General features: G+C 58.7%; 1 protein-coding gene across 13 annotated transcripts in view; it reads left to right on the forward strand.

The window, feature by feature from the left end:
- Positions 1 to 558: 558 nt before the first annotated feature.
- Positions 559 to 19073, forward strand: part of KIF1A (kinesin family member 1A) — a 51341-nt gene continuing 32826 nt past the window's right edge. For 7 of the 13 annotated variants that reach the window (XM_075528831.1, XM_075528830.1, XM_075528832.1 and 4 more), the window contains exons 1-15: positions 559 to 685; positions 6044 to 6120; positions 6215 to 6394; positions 6960 to 7025; positions 7543 to 7721; positions 7960 to 8071; positions 8438 to 8515; positions 8774 to 8839; positions 9420 to 9437; positions 11921 to 11996; positions 14952 to 15030; positions 15782 to 15924; positions 17674 to 17807; positions 18585 to 18664; positions 18931 to 19006. In XM_075528831.1, coding sequence (XP_075384946.1) covers positions 580 to 685; positions 6044 to 6120; positions 6215 to 6394; positions 6960 to 7025; positions 7543 to 7721; positions 7960 to 8071; positions 8438 to 8515; positions 8774 to 8839; positions 9420 to 9437; positions 11921 to 11996; positions 14952 to 15030; positions 15782 to 15924; positions 17674 to 17807; positions 18585 to 18664; positions 18931 to 19006 — 1470 coding nt within the window. In that variant the 5' untranslated portion in view covers positions 559 to 579. Of the gene's footprint in view, positions 686 to 6043; positions 6121 to 6214; positions 6395 to 6959; positions 7026 to 7542; positions 7722 to 7959; positions 8072 to 8437; positions 8516 to 8773; positions 8840 to 9419; positions 9438 to 11920; positions 11997 to 14951; positions 15031 to 15781; positions 15931 to 16546; positions 16574 to 17613; positions 17808 to 18584; positions 18665 to 18930; positions 19007 to 19073 lie in introns of all 13 variants that reach the window. The other 6 variants (XM_075528829.1, XM_075528838.1, XM_075528839.1 and 3 more) reach the window with 2 other exon arrangements.

Consider the following 19073-nt stretch of genomic DNA (forward strand, 5'->3'; position numbering starts at 1 on the left):
CTGGTGGTTTGCCTCGGCATGGGTCTTTTCTGTATCCAGTGGGGTTGGTAAACCCAGGGTAAGCTCACTGCCATCACATCAATTCCAACTCAGAGCATCCATGTAGGGCAGAATAGAACGTCCCCTGTGAATGCGTACGGGGGCAGACAGTCTCATAGTTCTCCATGGAGCAGTGGGTGGGCTTGAACTGGTGACTTTGCAACTAGCGGCCCAATGAGCGACTCACTCCACTACCCAGGCCTCCTGATTGCAGGGGGTGGTGGGAATCTGGGCTCCAGCCCTTTGTTTGCTGACATCCACAAAGACACATTTTGGGTGTGTCCCAATGCTGGGCTCAGGGTGGCACCAGGCGCTGTTCCCATACTGAGCATTCGCTTTCCCAGGGCAGCAAGGATTCTGGGACACGTCTCATCTGTGCGCCTCCCCGCTCACTGCTGTCCCTCCTTGTGGACCTGTGCCTCAGGGAGGTGTCTGAGGGTCTGGGTGAAATCCTCCATAGCACTTCTGACCCCTTCTTCTCCCTGCAGGTGAGCCCCTAGGCCCCCGCTGTCACAGGAGTGACCGAGAGAGGCCGCAGCCATGGCCGGGGCCTCAGTGAAGGTAGCAGTGCGTGTCCGCCCCTTCAACTCCCGAGAGATGAGCCGGGACTCCAAGTGCATCATCCAGATGTCTGGAAGCACCACCAGTGAGTACTCGGACGAGCCGGGCGGCACCCCCAGGGACTCTGGGCTCCCACTGCCAGAGAGCAGGCGTCAGGCCCAGAACCATCATTGTGTCCGTGCCTGTGGCCACCTGGGCCTCGCCTGTCGGTCTTCTGACAGTGGGGACAGGGAAGGCCAGGCTCCACCCACACATAGGTGCCCCTCAGTGCCAGACCCTGGCCAGATGCTGCTGCAGGCTTGCAGGAGGGGTCCCCACTGGCAGGGGCGCATCCTGGGCACCCACTTCTGGGAAGGTAGGAAGAAAGGCAGGGCCTGTGGGGGTGGGGTCTGGGTGGGGAAGTGGCTGCTCTGAAATTCTGGGGGTCTGTAGGCCGTGATCACCCCTAAAATCCAGGCTGTGAGAACTCTGGGGCTGGTACCCAGTGCATCGCTGTCACAGGGGTCTGTCACTGTTTGGCACACGGAAGCAATCATGGAGACAAAGGTTTGGGGGAACGGGGAGGTGAAGGAGGGCCATAAGAGCACCTGGGTGAATGGTGACCACCATGGGCAGTGGGCTCAGCCCTCTGGGGCCCTCTGACCTACAGGGCAGGCTAAGGGTGTCCTTTGGAGAAGCCAGGAGGCTGGGGAGTTTGTCCAGCAGTCCTGCTGAGCACTGGTCCAGGGCATTAGCTTTTTAGCATTCTGACCTGTCCCACCTGTGCCCATAGAAAGCCTTGAGGTGTGTGTGTGTGGGGGGGGGAAGTGGGGAGCCATCAACTGTGCAAAACTGGATTCTTCAGTAGAACCGTGTCTCCTGAGTGGGAGCCTCGGCTCGTGGGTGAGCATGATGCCCATGTAACCTTTGGTGGGAAAAGGACATGTGGTGAGGCACCACCAGGATCTAACTAACCACTGTTGATGCCTTTGTGAGCTGACCCAGAACTTCAGAAGTGTCCAGGAGAAAGTCCACCCACCCCAGGGCCAGGACTTATGGCAGGAGGGGCATCCGGTAACTTCAACTGGTGGCACAGTTTCAGCAAGAGCCATCAGAGCCAAACCTCCCAAACCCGCCAAGCGCCCCCTTATAGAACTGCCAAGTTTGGGCTCACCAAACTTTCCTGGAACTGCCGGGCCCTATCCAGCCCATCCTATGACCCCAAACTCTACAAAACCACCCAACCCCACCCAAACTGCCAAACTCTATCAAGCCCATCAACCCTACTCACACCACCAAACCCTAGCTAAACCGCCAGACCCTATTGGAAACCTGCAGAAGGAATGGGAAGAACACGCGTTCACAGCAAAACCCTCATCTCTCCTGATATTTGGGAATGGCCACATCTGGCCACACACTGAGTTGTCCAGGGCTGGGTGCAGGCAGGAGGAGGGGTGTCACACAAGTGAGATGGATGCTCTAGGGGCTGTTTGGCCCCACTGGGAAGGGCTCGGGGAGGGAGTGGGCCTGGTGGGCTGAGCTAGCCCCCTTGAAGCTTCTGACCTGCCCTCTGGAGAAATTGTGTAGATGGCCCCCTTGGCTGGCTCTGGGAGCAGGAGGGTGGAGACTGGGGGTGGGGGACAGGGGCTCACCTTTGCTGAGCTCTGAAAGGCTGAGTGTGCTGACCCTCAGCTTTAAGGCCGCCACATGCTGCCTGACCATGGCTTTCCATGAAGGCCCTTCCAGAGGCACCACACACCCACTCACTGGTCCAGAGAGCAGACCCCAGGCTGTGGCTGCCCAACCCTCATCCTGCCCTCCTCAGGCCTGAGTGAACACCGAACAGGGACCAGAATTGATTCCTGAGTAGCTGCATCCCTTCAACCAGCCCCGGGCAGAAGTTGGCATTTAAATACAGGCAGAAAGCATGCCTTCCACAAGGGGCCCACCCGCTCCAGGCACTTGGGGTGCCTGGTACCTGCCTGACCTGAGATGTTGCAGTTTTGGGAGTTCCCCATCTACCAGCCACCTCTGCCCTAAGTCTGTTCTCAAGAGAAGGTCCATATAGCCCATAGCATCTGGAGGGCACTCAAGGGGCCCCCACACTGCACAGGTCCTGGCAGAACTGCCCCCACTCAAAGTGAGGAAGAAACTCCCAGCCAAACGCAGTGGGATCAGAGCGACGTCCTGCTGTGGAGGACACATGCGTCTAGAGACTGTATGGGAGGAAGTGGAAGGGCTCACAGCCTCACAGAACATGCGAGCAGCATTCAGCCCCATGAGGCCAGAGATGCCAAAGCTTGCAGGGCCATATCGCCATGACAAGCAGTGGATGGGCAAACTTGGCACTGGAGAGGGTGGCACGAGAGAGGAACCTTGCGCCCTGTCCTGGGGGCAGCCTGGGACCACTTACAGGAGATGAGACTGAGGACACCCAGCCCATGTCCACAGTGTGCTTCTAGGCAGGCTCCCCTTTTCATCAAGCCAGAGAGCACTGCTCACAGGGGTGACCCAGCAGTGGACACCCGGGGAACTCAACCTGTGAGCAGCACTGTGTTCGTGGCCTCGGAGAGAGGGCATGGAGCAGCATGGAGCCAAACGGTGGAAGAGCATCCATTTGAGAGTGTGTGTGAGAGAGAATGAATGTGTGTCAATGCGAGCATAAGATGGTATGTAAGAATGAGTGTGAATGTGTGAGTGTATGTGTGTGGGAGGAAGAGACTGTGCAGCAGTGAGAAAGTGTAAGGTACGTGAGAAAGTGTAAGGGGTAATATGTGTGTGTCATGTGTGAAAGGGTAACTGTGTGTCCGTATGTGTGCATGTGGAGTGTGTGCGTGCATGTGTGAGTGTCAGAGAGAGGCAGGGGGAATTGCCCAGAAGAGCAATGTTCCTTTTGGAGAAAACAGCAGTAACAGGCCGGCGGAAAGTGCTGGAAGCACCGTTGAAGCCTGGGTGAGCTCAGGGAAGCCTTCCTGAAGGAACAGCAGTAGGGAGGGCTCAGGTGTCTGGGTGGAGGGCTGGGTGTTGGGACCTTGGGCAGCCCAGGGACATGGCCCAGGGTGGACACACAGGTAGCTGGGTGTGGCGGCCGGCTGCAGCGCTGTTATCTCCCTTGTGCACTTGGAGAAGTGGCGCTCAGCTGGGTTTGCCCCAGGAGCGTTTACTGGGAGAGAGGTGGCCTGGCAGCAGCTGTCCTTTTGAGGAAGCAAAGGGGGCGCCCTGCTCCAAGGGGGTGCTGGAAGACCCTCAAAACTTGACTGATGAAGAGAAAACACTGGGTTCTCTCAAGGGGGCCAATTGCAGCTCCGTTAGAAATGTTTAAACAATTTGTCACCATGTCGTCACTCCCCAGGTAAATAGTACTTTTCATTCAAATGCCCAAACCTACTAGTTTAAGGGGCCAGCAGATGGCATGCCACACAGACTCATCCCCGTGAGCAGCGCTGGCAGAGGCGGCCGGGGTTAGAAGGCATTTCTGTGTCCTCACTTTGTGGAGGACAGTCGTTGAAGCTTCTAGAAAGTTCTCATTCTTCCCTCAGGCCCTCAAGGTGCCTGGTGATGTGGCCCCGCTGACCTCACCTGAGAACGAGACCCACCACACCCCCTGCAGGACTTTGGGGTTTGCTCAGGATGGAGGCCTGTGCTCTGGGCTTGTGACCTCTGAGCCTCAATGTCCCCATCTCCACAGCAGTGAATGGGGGGGGGGGTGGACACTCCCTGAGCCCAGGCTCAGACCCCAGGTTATGGCTGAGCCCTTCAGAAAGCCACTTAAGAGACTGGGGTCAGTGTGGTCTTCTGTCTCTGTCCGTGTCTTGCTGGTGGCAGGAGGGAACTGGGCCAGGATTTGACCCCAGGCCTTCCTCCACCCCATGCTGTCTTGGTAGGGCTCTGGGGGACTGCTCTTGGAGAGCCCCATCTCTGCACCAAGGGGAAGAGGTGTCCGCAGAGGGAAAGGGTTCCAGATGAAGCTGCAGGAATGCCCCAGGGCCTTCCTCCTGCAGCCCTGCTCCTAGACCCGGGCTCCTGTGCCTGCTCTGGGGACCCAGAGAGAACAAGCAAGAGCGTCAACACGGAGCCAACGGCTTCTCCAACCCAAGTCAGCTCCGTGGGTCTCCTGGGAAGCCCACAAAGTATTGTACCCTTTGGTCAGCCCTTCAAACAAGAACCAGAGTACAGGTGCCAACAGGATCGACGCCTTTGAGCCACGGCGCTGGTGAAGAGCAGCAAACACAGGTGGACAGCCAGAACACCCCTCCGAAGGGGCGATGGTGACACCTGGCCTCACGTGCTTTGGACGCACGGCCAGGAGGGACCAGTGGGTGGAGAAAGAAGACTCTCAGTGAGATGCATTAGTACTGTGGCCCCAGTAGAGAAGGGCCAGTGACCCATGGGGTCGCTATGGTTTGGCATCTACTTGGTGGCACCGAACTGCAGCAACATGATGTGAACACCCCGTCTTGTCACGGTGGCGCAGCGGCTGCGAGTTGGCCTGTGACTTCCCTCAGGCCCTCAAGGTGCCTGGTGATGTGGCCCCGCTGACCTCACCTGAGAACGAGACCCAGCTCCTTGGGAAAGAGACTGGGCTTTCTACTCCGGTAAACAGCTACGTCTCAGAAACCCACGTGGGCTCACTGTGAGTCTGTGTATGTGTGACCGGCGGGCACACAGCACTCAGAGTGCTCGTGCTGTGAGGACATTCTGATGCTTACAGATGGCCTCATTTTATTTCCTCCTGGCTCCCCTCTCTAGTGAAGCCAGGCTGCCCCCCTCCACCCCTTAGCCCTCATTTCTCCATTCTTCCTGGGCGCCAGCTTTCGTGTCCTTAGTATGGGAAGCTGGCAGGTTTAGGGAGGCCCAGCTCCCGGGGGACAGTTGGGTGGAGGTGTGTCAATGTGCTGACCAGAGCTGGCCCACGCACAGGCCCTGGGGACCTGTTTCTTCCCACCACAGGACTGCATCTTCCTCTGGGGAAGCTGCCTGTCCACTGGGAGTTAGGCTGGGAGAGAGGGGCTGCAGGGAGCCTCTAGGGTGGAGGTGGGGGTGGGTGGGGCATGGAACAGCTGAAGAAGGCAGACCTGGGGCATTTAGGTTCCCTCCTGCCACCCTGTGACCAGGGAGAGAACACCCATCTCCAGTCTTGGTGACCCTTCTGAATGGCACACGGCATTTCTGATTGGCGCCACAGGTCCCCGAAAGAGGTGTGGGAAAGGCAGAAGCAAAGTGCCGTGCAGGGGAGAGCAGAGGAGGGGGGACCCAGGGGCCTGAGAGGTTCTGCCAGGCAGTGCCCAGAGCAGATGCAGCCCCGGGCCCCTCACCACTCTGTGGCTGTCCTGCTGTCAACTGTCCCGTGTGTCACCACCGGTGTCTGCCCCTGGGACCCCGCCTTATGGCTCCCTGTGTCTGTGTGGGGTTCAGCAGTGTGAACCCAGTCTCCCCACTCACTGTGTGGCCTCTCTGTCTGCAGCCATCGTCAATCCCAAGCAGCCTAAGGAGACACCCAAGAGTTTCAGCTTCGACTACTCCTACTGGTCCCACACCTCGGTGAGCCAGCTGTGACACGGGGCTCTGGGGTGGGCACCGTGGCCCAAGCCCTCATGGCCGCCAGCCTCTGACCGCCGCCCTCCCTGTCTCCCAGCCTGAAGACATCAACTATGCCTCCCAGAAGCAAGTGTACCGGGACATTGGCGAGGAGATGCTGCAGCACGCCTTCGAGGGCTACAACGTGTGCATCTTCGCCTACGGGCAGACGGGCGCCGGCAAGTCCTACACCATGATGGGCAAGCAGGAGAAGGAGCAGCAGGGCATCATCCCACAGGCACGGACCCGAGGGATGGGCTGGGGGCTGCAGGGCCACATGGGACAGAGGGTGCATGCCGGAACCGGGCTTCAGGGACATGCTGGGACCTGTTGGGCCAGGGACGGGGCAATGCAAGCAGGAGATTGAGGGAGCCCCACAGAGTAGCCTGGGAGAGACTCTGAGCCCCCATGCTTGGTTAGGGAGGGTCAAAGTGGCTTCAAGGGCTGGAGACTTGGGATGGAGGACAGAATGTACTGCCCACCAGCGTATGTCTGGTCCCAGCTGGTCAGGGATTCCCCACATGTTCCTCTCTATGGGCTGGACAGGGTGACCACCTGCACAGTGAGGAGGGGGAGAAGAGATGTGATCCGTGGGCAGGATGCTCCTGGGGTGGGCGGGGGGCCCCTGGCTGAACAGAAGGGGATGCTTTGCTCCAGGGCTTTGTGATGGAAGTCCTGTGAGGGGCCCAGCCAGGGCATGCTGCCGAGGCTCTGTGGGGGTGTAGTTCTGGGGCCCCTGTCACCCCCAGCACTGTCGCCTGACACGTCACTGTTTTTCCCTGGTCCTCCCAATGATAACGCAGCTCTGTGAAGACCTCTTCTCCAGGATCAATGACACAACCAATGACAACATGTCCTACTCTGTGGAGGTGAGCCCCTCCTGTGTCCCCATGGGGGCGGCCGGGGGCAGGCTTAGACAGGAACCCTTACCTTGTCAGCCGTCTCTGACAACAGGGGTCAGTGTGTCTGCAGAACCTGGGGGCACTGGGAGCAGGAGCCAGATGGGTGGGCTGTGCTGTGGTGGGGGCTCTGGGTATCGCTGGACTCCACTGGTGTCTTTGATAATCTCCAAGGAGGCCTGGTGGCATCGTGGCTACCCCAGCTGCTAACCACAAGGTTGGCTGTTCAAAACCACCAACCGATCCTCAGGAGAAAGATGAGGTTAACAGTGACAGTCTTAGAAACTCAAAGGGGCAGTTCTACCCTGCCCCTGTAAGGTCTCAAGAGTTGGCATTGGCTCGACAGCAGTGAGTTTGGTAATTTTGGTTTTGACAGTCTCTGGGATGGCTGGGGGACAGGTAGGCTGGGGCTGCTCCCTCAGGTGCCCTCAGGGGGCTGTATCCCTATGTCCTTGAGGGGAGCCCGACGGAGCCCTCTGCACTACAGGTCAGCTACATGGAGATTTACTGCGAGCGTGTGCGCGACCTCTTGAACCCCAAGAACAAGGGCAACCTGCGGGTGAGGGAGCACCCGCTCCTGGGGCCCTACGTGGAGGACCTCTCCAAGCTGGCTGTCACCTCCTACAATGACATCCAGGACCTCATGGATTCGGGCAACAAGGCCAGGTGTGTGTGTGTGTGTGTGTGTGTGTGTGTGTGTGTGTGTGTGTGTACCCGCCCGACTGCCCCACCCACACCAAGTATACGACACTCCCACCTGTCCTCCGCCTCCTCCAGCTTCTGCCAGGAGGTGTGCCCTCACCTGTGGGGCTGTCCCTCAGGGGGCACTGCCCTCCTCAGCAGCTCCAGGGTGAGGGGGCGCCCCTCGGGGGGACGAGGTGACATTCTGCCCCACTGTCCCCAGGACCGTGGCAGCCACGAACATGAATGAGACCAGCAGCCGCTCCCACGCCGTCTTCAACATCATCTTCACACAGAAGCGCCATGACGCGGAGACTGACATCACCACCGAGAAGGTGGGTGGGGAGCAGGGGGGTCACAGCTAGGGGCCCCTCAGCCGGGCCAGCTGGTGGTCTGTGCGGGTGCTGGGGCAGTGGAGGTCCTGAGATGGGTGAAGACGGGAGGGGCTGTGGCCCTGGGTGTGGGGTGCCCCTGGGGGACTGCCTTCCTTCTGGGAGGCCCTGTGCACCAGGCCCTCTGGGCACCTCAGGGCAGTGCCACCCCACAGCCCAGGAGACCCCTCTACCCAGTTGCGTGGCCCTAGTGGGGGCCGGTGGAGCACAGCTGCCCAGAGGGGGATGAGTGGTGCTGGGTTCGAATCCCATCACAGACAGAAGTCCGTGGGGACGTGGGGTGACAGTGACAGGAGTCCTCCGTTACAGGTGAGCAAGATTAGCCTGGTGGACCTGGCCGGCAGCGAGCGTGCCGACTCCACTGGGGCCAAGGGCACGCGCCTCAAGGTAGGGCGGGCACCTTCGGGTCAGGGGTGGCCCAGGGGGGTGTCTCATGGTCACAGGGTGGGATGTGCCTGGGTGGTGCTGGGCACACCGTGTCTTCAGGGCTCTGGTTGAGAAATGGGAGCAAACTGCCCTTTGGTTGCAGTGGTGGTGGCTCTGAGTCAGCAGTGGGGCACGCACCTACCACCCAGATCAGGCCCTGGGGTCACTGGGAGCAAGACCCCCCCTGGGCCTGACCCTGACAGTTCCCTGTGCACACAGGAAGGCGCTAACATCAACAAGTCCTTGACCACACTGGGGAAGGTCATCTCTGCACTGGCTGAAATGGTGAGCGGGCTCCGGGCTCCCAGGGCCTAGTGGGGGTGGCACCCTGGGGACCTCCACGGAGGGTGCTGGGACACCATCACAGCTGTGCCCACGCCAGCTCTGGCCCAGGTCAAGGGGTAGCCGGAGGCAAGAGGTCACAAAGCCATTGATGGGCTAGTGGCCCTATCATGCCCAGAGCCTGTAAAACGGGAAGAGCCTGAACTGCCACCTTCCACACGGGGCTTCTGTGGGGTCACGCTTGCTCCAAGGTCCTCCGGGAAGGCCCGGCCAGGCTGACCTGATGTGGGCAGCTCATGGCTCTGGGGGGTTAGGAATTTCGCCCTGGTGCGGATGGGCAGCCTGGTCCACTCCCCTGAGAAGGATCAGGTCCAGGGTCGGGGCAGGCCAGCTTTCTGAGGACCCCGCTTGTTGGGGTGAGTACATCAGAGCCGCCAGGTGACAGAGAGTGACCCCAAGGTCCCGCTAGCCCTCGCCTGGGCTGCCAGGGTCCATTCCAGGCAGGGGCGGGGCCGGGCAGTGGGGGGTCCTCTGCCTGCTCCCTCCCGGTGCCTCAGACTCTGTCTTTTTTGGTTCTTTCCAGGACTCTGGGCCCAACAAGGTAAGCAGCGTCTTGAGCCCGCAGCAGAGGGGCCGGAGGAAGTGTCCTTGGCGCAGTTCTCGGGGACAGGACAGGACAGGATGGCCGTCTCCCGTGCACGTCCTGCGGGACGGGCGATCAGGGCGAGATGGCCGGAGGCGGGAGTGTGAGGGGGGCCTCGGGAATGAAGTGACCGGGACGGGGAGCCTGGAGAGGATCTGCGGGGCGACAGCGAGGAGCCCTGCGGGAGCGTTGCCACTGTGTCCCGGGTGAGGGACGGGTGAGGGGCGGGCCACAGCACCGCCAGCGAACCTCTGTGCCCAACGTCCCTGGGGACCGTCAGGAAGGCCCGTGGGGAACGTCCGTGGGGAACGTCAGGAACGTCGTGAGGACGTCAGGAACGTCGTGAGGACGTCAGGAACGTCGTGAGGACGTCAGGAACGTCCTGAGGAAGGTCAGGAACGTCGTGAGGACGTCAGGAACGTCAGGAACGTCGTGAGGAGCGTCAGGAACGTCGTGAGGAACGTCAGGAACGTCATGAGGAGCGTCAGGAACGTCAGGAACGTCGTGAGGACGTCAGGAACGTCCTGAGGAACGTCAGGAACGTCGTGAGGAACGTCAGGAACGTCGTGAGGAACGTCAGGAACGTCGTGAGGAACGTCAGGAACGTCGTGAGGACGTCAGGAACGTCGTGGGGAACGTCAGGAACGTCGTGGGGAACGTCAGGAACGTCGTGGGGAACGTCAGGAACGTCGTGGGGAACGTCAGGAACGTCGTGAGGACGTCAGGAACGTCGTGGGAACGTCAGGAACGTCGTGAGGACGTCAGGAACGTCGTGAGGAGCGTCAGGAACGTCGTGAGGAGCGTCAGGAACGTCGTGAGGACGTCAGGAACGTCGTGGGGAACGTCAGGAACGTCGTTGGGAACGTCAGGAACGTCGTGAGGACGTCAGGAACGTCGTGAGGAACGTCGTGGGGAACGTCGTGAAGAACGTCAGGAAGGTCCGTGGGAACATCCGTGGGGAACGTCAGGAAGAACGTCAGGAACATCAGGAACGTCCGTGAAGAACGTCAGGAACGTCTGTGGGAATGTCAGGAACGTCGTGAGGAACGTCCGTGGGGAACGTCGTGAAGAACGTCAGGAACGTCGTGAGGAACGTTGTGAGGAACGTCCGTGGGAACGTCAGGAACGTGAGGAACGTCGTGAAGAACGTCAGGAACGTCCGTGGGAACGTCAGGAACGTGAGGAACGTCGTGAAGAACGTCAGGAACGTCCGTGGGAACGTCAGGAACGTGAGGAACGTCGTGAAGAACGTCAGGAACGTCGTGAGGAACGTTGTGCGGAACGTCCGTGGGGAACGTCAGGAACGTGAGGAACGTCGTGAAGAACGTCAGGAACGTCCGTGGGAACGTCAGGAACGTGAGGAACGTCGTGAAGAACGTCAGGAACGTGAGGAACGTCGTGAAGAACGTCAGGAACGTCGTGAGGAACGTTGTGAGGAACGTCCGTGGGGAACGTCAGGAACGTGAGGAACGTCGTGAAGAACGTCAGGAACGTCCGTGGGAACGTCAGGAACGTGAGGAACGTCCGTGGGAATGTCAGGAACGTCTGTGGGAACGTCAGGAACGTGAGGAACGTCCGAGAGGGGGGACGGCGGGCAGGGACAGAGAGCCGCGAGCGTCATAGCGCAGGGCGGGCGAGGCCAGCGCTGGGTGTGAGGGATGGACAGACAGACGGAGGGGGGCGGGGGACTGAAGCCGAAGGAGGGAGCCGGCGGCGAGGCGCGCGGGAGGGGTGAGCGGGCGGGGCCGGTGCGGCGCCCGCCTGTGAGCCGGTGGGAAGCCTGGAGGCCATGGCTGGGAGGGGACCCTGCGTGACGGGAGAGGGCCGTGTGACACTGCGTGGGGCTCGGGGCACAGTGCTGTGCGATTGAAGCCGGGGCTCTGTGAGGACGGTTGGACTGTGGGTGACACCCGGAGGACGTGTGTGCAAGCGCGTGGAACCGAGGCCTGCGGGAAGAGCAGCGTGAAGGTGCAGAGGATGCCTCTCCGTGTGTGGACGGCGCAGAATTCTGGGAAGACGGGTGAAACTGCGGGGAGCTCTCTGCAACTGTCACGGCTCTATGTCACTGTGTGGACATGTGTGGAACTGCGTGGGGGACCCTGCGCAGGCCTCTGTGAGGGGAAGCAGGTTTGGAGTGATCGTGCCAGGGGAGCTGGTTTGCAGGCAGGCAGAATCCTGGGAGTCTGGGAGACCACACGTAGCGGTGGGTTATTTGAGGAGAATTGGGTTCAGATAGATCTTTCTGACAGAGTGGTGGTTGGGCAGTGATGGGGCAAGAAGCTGAGTGAGGTGTTTGAGTCTAGACCGGAGTGGAGGTCCCTGCAGGCGGCATGTGGGGATCCAGGAAGGGAATGAACCCAGGCTTTGACTTTGGGGAGCCTTGAAGGATACTTTGCCATGTTTCCCTTCCCTTGACCTCTGGGATGTTCCTTCCCCCACAGAACAAGAAAAAGAAGAAGACAGACTTTATTCCATACCGAGATTCTGTGCTGACCTGGCTCCTTCGGGAAAACCTGGGTGAGCATTTGCCCAACCGCCAGGATCACCCGGGGAATGGCCTTCCAGGGGGCTTGGCACAGCGGCTGACAATGGGCTCATGGGAACGTAGCCTGGAAAGAGAATAGCCTCGCGGCTTCCGGAGAACATAGTGCTGGCACCAGCATTCCTGGTCCAGGTCACCTGTGAGTCCCACACCCAGTCGTCACCCCCTGGGTCTTGATTTCCCAAATGTTAACAGTGAGCCTAGGACTAGGTGAGACATAGGGCTGAAATGCCCCCCACAGTGACCCCTCTCCTCAGAGAATGCCCCTGGGGTCCTCCCTGGCTGCATTTGTAGCTGGGGAGCTGAGGGCCACAGTGGAAACTGAGTGGGATGACCGGGCGAACAGAGACAGCTGTGGTTGCTTGGCTCAGTCAAGCTAGAACCAGGCAGGCTGACCTCTGTCCCTGGCCAGCCTGAAGTTCCATGACAGGTCTCCTAGTAGTTGTGGGGGGAGATAGCATCTCCTGGGGTAAGCCCCTTCCACTGAGCAAGGACAGGAGTGTCACAGGGATGTGTCATCCTTCACCTCAAGAACTAATAAGGAGGCTCCACCCACAAGACCACTCCTAGGTGAATCCTCAGGTTTGATGGCTATCCCAGGGTTGGGGCAGGGCAGCTCCTAAACCTTTGGGGGCCTTCTAAACCTTTGGGGGCCTTAGTGCTGTTATCATAGAAATACCACAGTAGCTTTCCTCTTGGACCTGGCTCCTGACGTCATGACTTTGGAGCCGCTGTACCTCCCAGCCAGAGACTGGACAGGAGCAAGACAATGAGATGTAGTGGGCTCCAACTCTGGGATTCATCGGGTTTGTCAATCCTATGGGTTTAAGAGAGCAGGAAGAGCAAGGCTCTGCTGCCATCAAGAAAGATTCACGCATGGAGCACATGTAAGATTCCTGCCTGATGTGAGACCAAGAGATGGAGCGACCAGCAACACTGGGCCCACGGGTAGAACATGGGAGGGTGCCAAGGTTGTGAAGCAGTAAGAGAGCTTTCCAGGCAACAGCCAAGGCGGAAAGGCTGATGAGAGGTGTGGTTGCTAAGAGGTGCTGCTGTGGATGAAAGGCTCGGTATCAGTAATGTTTGCTACTCCTGATTTGTGATAACCTGCTAACTTTTCTAATACTTAAAAGCAAAGAAACAAATTCAGTCCCACCAGTCAATGCTGACTCATTGCCCATCACTGTGGGTTTCCAACCTGTAACTTTATGGGAATAGAAAGTCCATTTTTGCTCCCACTGAGCTGCTGGTAGTTTTGAACAGTCTACCATGAGACTTCAGCCAACGAATAACCACTACACCACTAGGGCTTCTAATCACACGCCTCTCCCCAAAGTATGAGTGTTGTTTCTGAGCTCTGCATTGCTGTTGCAACAGATTCTCACACCCAGCGAGAAGCAGTGTGTCATGGGAGGACCGCATGGGTCAGAAGAGAGGAAAAAGGACGGATGGTGGAGGCAGCACTGGCATCTACCTTGTGGCAGTCAAACCTTAGCCTCGTTTTTGTTTTAAACCTTAGACGCTTGTGGAGTTGTATTCTCCTCCTTACTGAAGCTGCCTTTTCCTCAGTACCACAAATACATTTCTGTATCTTTAGAGATTGTGTCTTATAGTTGTGAGAAATATTTTTTCATTGTTCTAAGTTGCTGTTGATTCAACCCAGACATGTAGTCACCTTACGTATAAAACAAAGTATTAGTCTTGTACCAACAAAAAAAACCCCATACATTAATTTTCTCAGTGATTAAAAGCCCGTAAATCCAAACTCTGAACTTCTGCTCCAGGGGAACGTGCTCTGTCTGCTCTGAGGGGAGCCCTTACCTCAGCTTCCCTAGCATTCTTCCTGAAGAGCTCCACAAGGCACCTACCTCGCCATATCTGCTCACTGCAGTGCCTGATCTGCTCCTTTGATAGATCTCAAAATTGATTGGTTTAAGACACATGAAAGTAATAGGGCCTCATTCACACAACAAAGAAAATCCTATTCCCAAATGAAATCCATCCACAGGTAGGATTTACCACATATATTGGTAGGTACACAATTCACTCCATAGCAGGGCCCACCACAGCACATTATCACCTCGTTGTCCATGTGGAGACTCACTGGGAGTCACACCCTAGAGAGATGGCCCCAAGGACACAAGCTCCTGAAGTCAAACAGGTGAGGCCTGTGTCTGAATCTAGAGCACAGCCCAAGGTGTTGAGAATGTGGCAAGTGGGTCCGTGGGCATGCCTTGTTAGGACTTTGAGGCTGCTGCCCTTGGTGGGATGATCTGCCCAGTGTTAACTCTTTTAAGACAAACAAACAAACAAACAAAACAAAACAAACTTCAGCTCACAGCGGATCCTATATGACAGGGTCGAACTGCTCCTGGGCTTCCAAAGCTGAAAATCTTTGCGGGGACAGAAAGCCTCATCTTTCTCTTGAAGAGCAGCTGGTGGTTTCAAATTGCTGACCTTGTTAACAACCCAACCCATAGCTCACCGAGCCACCAGAACTCTGATTCGCTACGTGAAGGCCTCCAACGCCCTGGTGGCAGCAGAACATCACGAGGGTGTGTGCCCCATGATGTATTCGCAGATGCTTGGGCCAGGCTGCCTTGGGTTAGGAGTATGAGTACACAGTTCACACAGAACGACAAAGTGTGAAGAAAAGCAGTGGGATCAGCACCACGAGAACCCACAGTTTTCTCCTTCCTGCGAGGCAGGAGAGACCTGGTGCCTGTGAAATGTCCCCAATGTAAGCCAAACACGGACAGGCGACAAGGTTCACAGTGATGAGTGAGGGGCCAAGAGAGGCCAGAGATCTCCCTGGTTGTCTGTTCCTGGGTCAACCTGTGACTCAGCTTACCTGTGCTGTAGGTGTAGCCATTTAGTGATTAGTGGGGGCCGGACTCCTAACTGGCTATGGTCTGGTTCTCTTCCCCCAGGTGGCAACTCAAGGACAGCGATGGTGGCGGCCCTGAGCCCAGCAGATATCAACTACGATGAGACTCTGAGCACACTGAGGTGAGTTCTTCTGCCTGGGCATGGGGCAGATCCTTTAGTCCCTGTGTTGGGGACCCCACTGAGAAAGGACGTGCTTTTGTGAGGATCTTGGCTGTGACTGGCCTCTCCAGTTTTTGGTTCCCACTGTGCTTTGAGGGGCACGTTGGGACTGGATGGCAGAGGACCCCATGACATCAGCAGGGTCAACTTGGGGTACTGGTTAAGGTGTTTACACATCTGTTGACAGTGGGACTCTGGGGTGTCTAATTAGTGAGGGGCGCAGTATGTTGCAAAGATCATGCTGACTTTAGGGTGGTGTCCTAGGTGGGGGACCTGGGCTTCCAGCCCCACAGGAGGCCTTGTGGTTGTCTCGGGCTTCTCGCCTTTTTTTATAGTGTGCCGCCAGTAGTAAGAAGAAGGGCCGGTGTCTCTCTATTTAGGGTGCGTCTGAGTGTGTTTGCCTACACATGGTGTGGTCCCACATATGTGTACATACAAGTTCTTTGTCTCCCATCCCCTGCTCCCTCCTTGCTAGGAGCACAGGTCAGATGCTGAGACCTTGAATTTGGCAGCCTCCCTGCAGGTCTCCTCTGGTCATGGGCTCAGTGGTGCACCCCCCTCCCCCCATGGGGGTGACAGCTCACTCTATGACAGAGCTGCTGAGCCCCCTCCCCCACCTCTGGTTGATCCACCCAAGCAGGGCTCTGGGTGTCCCTGGGCCTGTCAGGCACGGACCTGCCCCAGGCACAGTACACACCTGCCTTACCTGCAGGTACGCTGACCGGGCCAAGCAGATCCGTTGCAATGCGGTCATCAACGAGGACCCCAACAACAAGCTGATCCGAGAGCTGAAGGATGAAGTGACCCGGCTGCGGGACCTGCTCTACGCCCAGGGTCTCGGGGACATCACAGACAGTGAGTGTCTGCCCAGCAGGGCAGGTCTGCCAATGACTGCAGGCTTAGGGGACTGTGGGACCCAGGAGACAGCACCATAGCGAGAGTCTTTCTGGTCCAGGCAGGGCTGTGGACTCAGACTTGGAGCCGTGGGACCTGCATGCCCAGGGTTTGCACCACGGCATAGACAGTAAATGTCCCTACTGTGCCCAGGCAGACTGACTGACGGCTGGGCCTCAGAGTTGAGACCTTGCTCCTGAGACTGCCTGCATGGGTGGCGACCCACAGAGTCTCTCTGGCCCAAACCCCTGTCCCTGCTCTGAGCTCCTGGAGGACGGGGCCTCAAGGTGGGAGGCTGGCTGTCTTGGGAACCAGAGGAGCCGCTCTGGTCTTGGCCTGGATGGAACTGTTGGGACAGGTTTGATATTGGCCCAGGCTGGCCAGTCTGGTTTCCTGAAGGTTCCTCCATCAGATGAAGGGGCTGGGCTGTGGTGTCCTGATATCCCCATGCTATAGACCCCCGTCACCCTAAGACCTCAGTCCTGCTCCTGGCTTTGGGGTCTGTGGTGGGCATGGCGGGGACCTGGGGACAAATCTGCTTTTCTGTTTCTGTCTCTCCTTTCCCACGCCTCTCCCGCCTTAGCCAACACTGTGCCTGGAGGACCCAAATGTGTGTATTCCCCTTGCTGCCCATGCTCTGCTTGGCCCCACCCCATCGGGCACAGGGTGGCACGGTGGGGCCTGGCCTAGGGAGTGGGAGGTCAGAGGCCAGCTCTGCTTCTGACCAGGCCCTTTTTAACAGGAAGAAGGCTCCTTGGGGGTGAGGTCTAGCATACCTTATAGACCCCAGGGGCCGAGGCCAGGTTCTCTGACCCATCTCATCCCACAAGGCCTGGGCATCAGAATATCTGTGGCTCAGGCCCAGGGAGCGTACAACCAACACTGCCGGTTGTGCTGGCTCATGGCCTTCTCTGTCCCTGTACCTCAAGTCCTCCCCCTGGAAATGCTCACAGTGGGTTCTGACAGAGCCCCTCAGGCCCCTACTGGCCGCGGGCCCTGCTGCAATGGCTACAGGTGGTCTCAGTCCCTGCCCGTGCCACCCTGGGTCTGCTGCTCTGCTTTGTGTCTGCTTATGTCAGGAGGGCCCCAGGCACCCCAACCACGCCGGGTCACAGCTGCCTCTGCAGCTGAGGGGCATCGAGTCATGAGGGGGGCGGTTCTTGGGGCCCTGGCAGACTTGGGTGGAAGGAGAAGGGAGTCTCCAGTGGTCCCCAGTCCCCCTCGTCCCCAGTAGGACAGCTCCAGACTGTGTCCTGTGCCCAGCTGGACCACAGAGGATGAGGGCAAGGGCTACCAGCCAGAGCAGGGGGCACTGGCCACATGAGGTCACAGAGAGGGACAGGGTCAGGGGAGCCTGGTGTCATGTGAGCCAGGTGTGGGGCCCCAGGGATGGACACAGGCAGGTGACCGATCCTTGTCCTGGAGAACAAATAGGAGGAGGTTCACCAGGGAGTGGGCATGGGGCCTGGCATCTGCTGTCTGCTGTCCTGGGCTTGGCTGACCTTGATGCTCTGAGGCTGCCATGCTGCTCTGGCTCCGCTCCCCCCTCACCTGGAGCTTTTTCACCATCTCTTCTCTTACCTGTCAGCACACATTTTTCTCTCCCACCACCACCACCCGCTCCCCCCACCCCCCCACACCTCTCTGCAGCCCTCTGGCTTCGAGATAACTGTAGGCCTGGGCTGAGCCACCCTGTCCCTCTCTCCACAGTGACGAATGCGCTGGTGGGCATGAGCCCCTCATCCTCGCTCTCAGCCTTGTCCAGTCGGGCCGCCTCTGTGTCCAGCCTGCATGAGCGCATCCTGTTTGCCCCAGGCAGCGAGGAGGCCATCGAGAGGCTGAAGGTGAGGCTGGGTGCCACCACCACATAGGCTGGGCTTTAGTGAGCGCCGAGGAGGGGAAGGGAGCCCCTAGGCCACCTGCCTGCATGCCCTCAAGGTTCTCTCAGATCAGGGAGTGACAGGAACCACTCCTGCCCCCACGGCCCACTCTGCCCAATGACACCAGGATTTGAGTGCTGAGGAGGATGGAGATCAGCCTCACAGTCCCTTCTCTTCTGGCATGTTCTACAGGACACTGCATGCACATAAGGCCCTGAGCTCTCTGCCTTTGCACCCCCATTCTGAGAGGCTAAGGGGGCTTGGAGGGGGATACTGGCCTGCAGTGGGAGGGCTGTAAGGCCGAGCCCAGAGCTGAGTGGGGACCGTGAGTGCTCAGCCCCTAGACACAGAGCTGGGATCCCACTGCGGTACGAGTGGCCTCGCTTGGATGGGGATCCACTTGGGGTATCAGGAACCCAGTTGGGAGTCCTACTGGGGTATGGGAGGTGTGGGGCTGCGTTGGCGTATGGAGCTGGTGGGGGAAGGTGGCTGGGGGGTGGCGGAAGCTCCCTGAAGGACAGGGACCTGGGTTCTCCATGGTGAGGGGTTGTGGGCTTCAGGAGTGGCCCCAGGGTCCCAGGTGTGTGTGTTCTCCCTCCGTGAGCCCTAGGCAGGTCCCTGTGACCTGGGCTGTAGGGGATGTGTGCTCTTCTCTGGCCTATCCTCCCCGATGCCCACTGCTGCCACCCCCTGATGCCCCCGGCTGATTCCACTGTCTCTGCTGTCCCCTCGGGTCTGCAGGAAACGGAGAAGATCATCGCTGAGCTGAACGAGACGTGGGAGGAGAAGCTGAGGCGCACGGAAGCCATCCGGATGGAGAGGTGGGTGCTCGGAGAACCAGGTCAGGGAGTGGGGTGGGAAAGACCATGAGCTCTCAGAAATGTGTGTGGTGGCCAGCAGCTCCCTACAAAGAGCAGGGGTCCTGGGGCTGCACCTCGGTCCCATCTCAGGTGTGGCACAAACCCTCCTACGTCCCGCTGTCTCCCAGGCAGGAAGCGGGTGTCTGCCAGTGAGTTCAGGGGGCCGTTTCCCATGTTTCTTTCATGCATGTGGCCTTGGCCTCGTGCTGATTGACTTCTGTCCCCAGGGAGGCCCTGCTGGCTGAAATGGGTGTGGCCATGAGGGAGGACGGTGGCACCCTGGGCGTGTTCTCACCAAAGAAGGTAGGCCAGCCCCGTGTGCCACAAAGCATTGCCGCTCCAGCTTCCTAGGAGGGCAGAGGGGTCTGGG

This window comes from Tenrec ecaudatus, chromosome 13, assembly GCF_050624435.1.
Source record: "Tenrec ecaudatus isolate mTenEca1 chromosome 13, mTenEca1.hap1, whole genome shotgun sequence".
NCBI classification, from domain to species: Eukaryota; Metazoa; Chordata; class Mammalia; order Afrosoricida; family Tenrecidae; genus Tenrec; species Tenrec ecaudatus.